Genomic DNA, 7,542 nt, shown 5'->3' with positions numbered 1-7,542 from the left:
GGACAGTGTATCTAACGCACTGTGACACTCGGTCCCAGAGGGGGAAAGGACAGTGTATCTAACGCACTGTGACACCCGGTCCCAGAGGGGGAAAGGACAGTGTATCTAACGCACTGTGACACCCGGTCCCAGAGGGGGAAAGGACAGTGTATCTAACGCACTGTGACACTCGGTCCCAGAGGGGGAAAGGACAGTGTATCTAACGCACTGTGACACCCGGTCCCAGAGGGGGAAAGGACGGTGTATCTATCACACTGTGACACCCGGTCCCAGAGGGGGAAAGGACAGTGTATCTAACGCACTGTGACACTCGGTCCCAGAGGGGGAAAGGACGGTGTATCTAACGCACTGTGACACTCGGTCCCAGAGGGGGAAAGGACAGTGTATCTAACGCACTGTGACACCCGGTCCCAGAGGGGGAAAGGACGGTGTATCTAACGCACTGTGACACCCGGTCCCAGAGGGGGAAAGGACGGTGTATCTAACGCACTGTGACACGCGGTCCCAGAGGGGGAAAGGACGGTGTATCTAACACACTGTGACACCCGGTCCCAGAGGGGGAAAGGACGGTTTATCTAACGCACTGTGACACCCGGTCCCAGAGGGGGAAAGGACGGTGTATCTAACACACTGTGACACCCGGTCCCAGAGGGGGAAAGGACGGTGTATCTAACACACTGTGACACCCGGTCCCAGAGGGGGAAAGGACAGTGTATCTAACGCACTGTGACACCCGGTCCCAGAGGGGGAAAGGACGGTGTATCTAACGCACTGTGACACCCGGTCCCAGAGGGGGAAAGGACGGTGTATCTAACACACTGTGACACCCGGTCCCAGAGGGGGAAAGGACGGTTTATCTAACGCACTGTGACACCCGGTCCCAGAGGGGGAAAGGACGGTGTATCTATCACATTGGAGACACCACAAAGGAATTCACCCCCATGATAGACAAACCGTCCAACTCAGGTACTTGGGATTTGGGAGTTATGGATTTGCATGCTGAATATATCAATGCAAAAATACAAATTTAAAAATTCAAGACATTCGATTTGTGCCTCTCTGAACTCTATCTCCACTTACAGATCCACAATGGCCGGTGTTGCTGAAGAAACTACGTACAAGAATCTGTTCAACAGCGGTGGGCTGGATGCGGTCGTTCAGCAAATACATTTGGATTTGGAGAAATCCGAGAGTATTACACTTCAGATTGCAGTGACGGGGGTTTCAGGCACTGGTAAGTCATCCTTCATCAATGCTTTACGGGGTATTGACGATGGTGAAGAAGGGGCAGCCCCAACAGGGGAAACCGAAACGACAATGGAACCGACAGCTTATCAATACCCGAACAATGCTACCGTCAATATCTGGGACCTCCCTGGGATTGGAACCCCAAACTTTAAAGCCAGTGAATATTTGGATCGCGCCAACTTTGAGCGATACGATTTCTTCATTATCCTCAGTGCCTCTCGCTTTACAGAGAATGATGTATATCTGGCCACAGAAATTCAGCAGAGGAAGAAGAAATTTTATTTTGTCCGAAGCAAACTAGACCTGGACCTGGATTCAGCCAAACATCGTGAGAAGTCCCAGTACAATGAGGAGAAAACCCTGGAGAAATTCTGGAATGACTCCGTTGAGCGTTTGAAGAGGGATGGGATAAAATCTCCAAAAGTCTTCCTGGTTGCTAGTCGGAACCTGGATATGTTTTACCTTGAGAAACTGCAGGATGTTCTGGAAAAGGATCTTCCTGCTCTGAAGAGACGGGCCTTTTTGTTTTCTCTCCCCAATATCACCTCATTGATCGTAGAGAAGAAGAAAGAGATCCTAATGCGTGACACTTGGAAGTTTGCCCTCCTGTCGGCTACTGCTGCTGCGGTGCCAATCCGAGGACTCGCCATTGCTTGTGACGTTCTCCTGTTGGTCAAGAGGCTCACCTCCTACCACACCATCTTCGGTCTGGATGACAAATCCCTCTGGAGACTGGCGAAGAGAGAGGGGAAGATGATGGAGGAGCTCAGATCAGAAGTAAAGTCCACATTTGGAAAGGAGGTGTCATACAACACTGTCCTGAAGGAGCTAACAAAGATTGAAAAGACGAATCAAGTGCTGGGTATATTTGATCAATCGCTGCCATTGATTCCAAATCTCATGACTGCCGGAATCAACTATATCAACACCTGCAACCTGCTGGCGATGGCCGTGGAGGAGATGGCGGAGGACAGCAAGAGGGTGCTGGTGAAGGCCTTCCAGGTGATGGACTAGAGGAAAAGGAGCTGATCACTTCCCAGCTCCTCACTGTCCAGAACACTGGAATACTCACACTCACAGACATACACACACACAGACGCTCACACACACACACTCACAAACCCACACTCATTCACACACTTTCTCACACACTCACTCACACACCCACACTACCATGCAGACTCACTCATACACATTCTCACTCACTCACTCAATTAACACACCCACACGACACACACTCACACCCAAACTCACTCACACACTCAGACATACAGACGCTCACACACATTCACACACCCACACTCACTCACACACGCACACACCCACACTCACTACCACGCAGACTCACACTCACACACATTCTCACACACTCACTCACTCAATCAACATACCCACACAACACACACTCACACTCACTCACACACACACACACACAGATTCACACACTCACTCAATCAACACACCCACACAACACACACTCACACTCACTCACACACAGACGCACACTCATACGCCATTCTTACACACACAGATACATTCACAAAATCACTCACACACTCTGACTCAAACAATACACCCACTCACACCCACAAACGCACACATATAAAAATATAAGAATTAGGAGCAGGAGTGGGCCATACGGCCCCTCGAGCCTGCTCCGCTATTCAATAAGATCATGGCTGATCATTGACCTCAACTCCACTTTCCCGCCCGATCTCCATATCCCTCGATTCCCCGAGAGTCCAAAAATCTATCGATCTCAGCCTTGAATATACTCAAAGACTCAGCATGCACAGCCCCTTGGAGCAGAGAATTTCAAAGGATCACAACGCTCTGAGTGAAGAAATTCCTCCTCATCTCAGTCCTAAATGGCCGACCCCTTATCCTGAGACTATGGGCTAAAAATTGAGCAGCACCCTGGAAAAATTAGTGTCCCCGCGCCGGAAATTGAGTGGTTGCGCCCTGCATCCCTCTTGTAGCGCTGTGAGTCAATATTGCGGCGTTATGTGTCGCAGCGCCACACGCTGCGGCACGTCGCGCTGTGGAATTGCAGGCCTTCCTCCCCTTCTTAAAGGGGAGGGGCCTTGTGCAGCGCGATCTGGGGCCCAGCTGGGCCCCCGAGGATCGGGAGTGCAGGCAAAAGGGCCCGGCACCTAAGAGAAGTGCCGGGCTCTTGGAGTGCAGCTAGCACTCCGCGGGGGGTGGGCGTTTCAGGAGGTCTGGGACGGGAGCGCAGGCAGGTGCTGGCAGGCGACCTGCAACAAAAATGGCCGCCCCACACCTCGCCTTTAAATTGCGCCTCCCTGGCCGCAGGTACGCCCCCTTGACCCTGTCAGACATAGCGTCCGGCGGTGAGTCAGGGGGCGCTCCCGAAGATCGTGGCCGGGGTGTGAGCGGGGCGCTGCGCACACCGATGACGTCATCGCCAGTACCGGTTAGTGCCAGCACTAACCTCCCGCTGAATTTTGCGGGAGGAGTGGGCAGGGCCGCGCCCGGGAGCTAGTTGGTTTGCGTCCTGTTAGCGCCCTCTTCAGGTGCTAACGGGAGGCGCAACCAACTGAATTTTTCCGTCTATGTCTCCTAGTTCTAGACACTCCAGCCAGGAGAGAGAATCTCTCCGCATCTACCCTGTCAACCCCCCAGCAGAATCTTATATGTTTCAATGAGATCACCTCTCATTCTGGAGTGGGCCTTTGGCGTAGCGGTAGCAACCCCGCCGCTGGGCCAGAAGGCGTAGGGTTTTCGAACCCCGCTCCAGACAGTCCCGGCAAGTGGAGTCGGAGCTCCGGCTCTAAATTCTGGGTTGACATCCAGCGGGATACTTGCGTCCGTGGGTGTGGGTGGCCGCCCCCCCTCCTCGTATGGGTTGTGGGAGCCTGTAAAACCCTCCTGCCATAGGACTAACCACTCTAATGACTGGTACGAAGATGGTTACGGTCACGGAAGGAGCGTTAATTGCGGCCAGAAATCCTTCCACCACTTCATACAGTTCCCCAAAGGGAACAGTGTGAAGACACGTACGACGACGACCTCTCATTCTGAACTCCAGAGAGTACAGGCCCATTCTACACAATCTCTCCTCATAGACAACCCTCTCATCCCAGGAATCAATCTAGTGAACCATTTTGCACTGCCTTTAAGGTAAGGACATCCTTCCTCAGATAAGGAGACGAACATTGTGCACAGTACTCCAGGTGTGGTCTCACCAAAAGCCCTGTACAATTGGAGCAAGGCTTCCTTACCCTTGTACACCAAATCCCTTGCAATAAATGCCAACATGCCATTTGCCTTCCTAATTGCTTCCATGCTAACGCTCTCCGTTTCCTGTACGAGGACACCTAAATCTCTCTGAACACCAACATTTGATAGTTTCTCATCATTTAAAAAATATTCTGTTTTTCTATTCTTCTTACCAAAGGATATAACCACACATTTCCCCACATTACACTCCATCTGCCACCTTACTGCCCACTCACTCAGTCTATCTATATCCCTTTGCAGAGTCTTTGTGTTCTCCTCACAGCTTACTGTCCCACCGAGCTTTGTATCATCAGCAAACTTGGATACATTACAATTGGTCCCTTCATCCAAGTCATTGATATAGATTGTAAATAGCTGAGGCCCAAGCACGGATCCTTGCGGCACCCCACTAGTTACAGCCTGCCAACCTGAAAATGACCCAGTTATCCCTACTCTCTGTATTCTGTCTGTTAACCTATCCTCTATCCATGCTACTATATTACCCCCAACCCCATGAGCCCTAATCCTGTGTAATAAACTTTAATGTGGCACCTTATTGAATGCCTTTTGGAAATCCAAATATACTCCATCCACTGGTTCCCCTTTATCTACACTGCTAGTTGCATCCTCAAAAAACGAATAAATTTGTCAAACATGATTTCCCTTTCATCAAACGATGTTGACTCTGCCTAACCATATTGTGATTTTTGAAGCACCCTGTTACCTCTTCCTTAATAATGGATTCCAGCATTTTCCCAACAACTGATGTCCGGCCAAATTGGCCTGTAGATCCCTGTTTTTTCTCTCCCTCCTTTCTTGAATAGCATTGTTACATTTGCTACCTTCCAATCCGCTGAGGCCATTGTAGAATATAGGGAATTTTGGAAGATCACAACCAATGCATCCACTATCTCTGCAGCCACCTCTTTTAGAACCCTAGGATGTAGGCCGTCAGGTCCAGGGGATCTGTCCCTTAAGTTTCTCAATTATTTTTTCTCTACTGATATTTATTACTTTAAGTTTAAGACTCTAGTTTCGGATTTAAGTATGTCACTCTCAAACTCAAAGTGAAATGTTATCATATTATGATCACTCTTCCCCAGAGGATCCTTTCCTATGAGATTACTAATTAACCCCGTCTTATTACAAAATACGAGATCTAAAAACATACAGACAGATACACACACTCAAGCTCACATATATTCATACCCATACTCACACACACAAAACAACAGCTTTTTTTTATATAGCGCCTGTAACATAATAAAAGATCCCAAGGCACTTCATACTTGCGTTACCAAACAAAATTTTACATGCAGCCCCATAAGGAGATTTAGGACAGGTGAGAGGTAGGTTTTAAGGAGGGTGTTAAAGGAGGAGAGAGAGGCGGAGAGGTTTAGGGAGGGAATTCCAGAGCTTAGGGCCTTGGAAGCTGAAAGCCTGACCACCAATGGTAGGGCAATTAAAATCAGGATGCACAAGAGGTCAGAGAGTGAAAGAGACACTGGGGGAGAGAGGGAAAGAGACACTGAGGGAGAGAGGGAAAGGGTTCACTGAGGGAGAGAGGGAAAGAGACACTGAGGGAGAGAGGGAAAGAGACACCGAGGGAGAGAGGGAAAGAGACACTGAGGGAGAGAGGGAAAGAGACACTGAGGGAGAGAGGGAAAGAGACACCGAGGGAGAGAGGGAAAGAGACACTGAGGGAGAGAGAAAGGGACACTGAGGGAGAAAGAAAGGGACACTGAGGGAGAGAGAAAGAGACACGGGGGGGAGAGAGAGAGACAGAGACACTGAGGGAGAGAAAGGGACACTGAGGGAGAGAGAAAGAGACACTGGGGGAGAGAGAGAGACAGAGACACTGAGGGAGAGAAAGGGATACTGAAGAAGAGAGAGAAAGAGACACTGAGGGAGAGAGGGAAAGAGACACTGAGGGAGAGACAGAAAGGGACACAGGGAGAGACAGAAAGAGACACTGAGGGAGAGAGGGAAAGGGACCCCAATGATTGGTCTGATGCTGATCCCCACTGGTCCTGCCTGGGGGAGGTTTGAATGGTTTTCCCCAGAATCGATAACCCACAATCTGGGCTCCACAAGAGAGCGGAACAGTGAATGTTCAGTGTGCGTGTGCGCGTGTGCGTATTCTCTAGATATTTCAATTGATTGCAGGTGGGTGAAAAAGTGTCCATGATTGGGGAGTGGGAAGAGAAGGGCAGGTAACTGATATAAATATGACTCCAAGGTGAAGGTTAGTCCTTAACTCGACCTCAGATTATCTAACGGACAGTCCTTGTGTCTGGTTGTTGAGGAATGTTTTGAAGCTTTACTTCTCATCCACTGATGGTGAAGCACGGAAGTTGTGAGACCGGACCCCAGTACCTTTACCCAGCATGCTTTGGGAAAATGGGTCAAGTTGGGTGGCCAAGGTCTGTGGGGCTGTTGATGATTTAAAACTTCCAGCACATCAGCTGGAAAGCTGCAACGACACCAACTTAAAGGGGAAAAGGGAGGTTTAGTCTATTATCTGCACCAAGGTCTGCTCAGTAAGTTAAACATCACGGGAAGGCCTTGCGACTGTAAGCATCCCCTGCCCTGGTGGGTGGGATCATCCTACCTCCACGTAGAATGTCCGTGATAAGACAAGAATGAGGACACAAATCTCTCGAGCACAGAGTGATATTGTAGATGGCTGCAAGGGGGAGGAATTGACCAGAATCTTAACTGGACCAGCCACATCAATACTGCGGCTATAAGAGCGGGGTCAGAGACTGGGTATTCTGTGGCGAGTGCCTCACCTCCTGACTCCCCAAAACCTTTCCACCATCTACAAGGCACAAGTCAGGAGTGTGATGGAATACTCTCCACTTGCCTGGATGAGTGCAGCTCCAACAACACTCAAGAAGCTGAACACCATCCAGCATCTGCAATATTTGACCCCTTGTGACCCCACCTCATTGTTCTTTGATGTAATGTTTCCCTGAATGGCCTGTTTGGACACCATTCACACCTTTGACTTGCTGTGATTATCTCTCTGCCGAGGTGCGATAAATGGCAGTT

At 49.7% G+C, this 7,542-nt stretch overlaps 1 protein-coding gene across 1 annotated transcript; it reads left to right on the top strand.

Moving 5' to 3' along the window:
• Positions 1-1,089: 1,089 nt before the first annotated feature.
• LOC147094560 (interferon-inducible GTPase 5-like) lies at positions 1,090-2,262 on the top strand. The gene has a single exon (XM_085973932.1). The coding sequence runs from the start codon at positions 1,090-1,092 to the stop codon at positions 2,260-2,262; it is 1,173 nt and encodes a 390-aa protein (XP_085830058.1).
• The last annotated feature ends 5,280 nt before the right edge of the window (positions 2,263-7,542 follow it).

Source organism: Somniosus microcephalus, unplaced genomic scaffold, assembly GCF_052327205.1.
Source record: "Somniosus microcephalus isolate GS21.2 unplaced genomic scaffold, FLI_Smic_1.0 unresolved_chr1, whole genome shotgun sequence".
Lineage (NCBI taxonomy): Eukaryota > Metazoa > Chordata > Chondrichthyes > Squaliformes > Somniosidae > Somniosus > Somniosus microcephalus.
Note: the sequence above shows the minus strand (reverse complement) of the source record. Positions and strands in the feature narration are given on the sequence as shown.

Excerpts from the sequence above, each read along its gene's own strand:
- LOC147094560 (XM_085973932.1), top strand. The coding sequence starts at position 1,090 with ATGGCCGGTGTTGCTGAAGAAACTACGTACAAGAATCTGTTCAACAGC.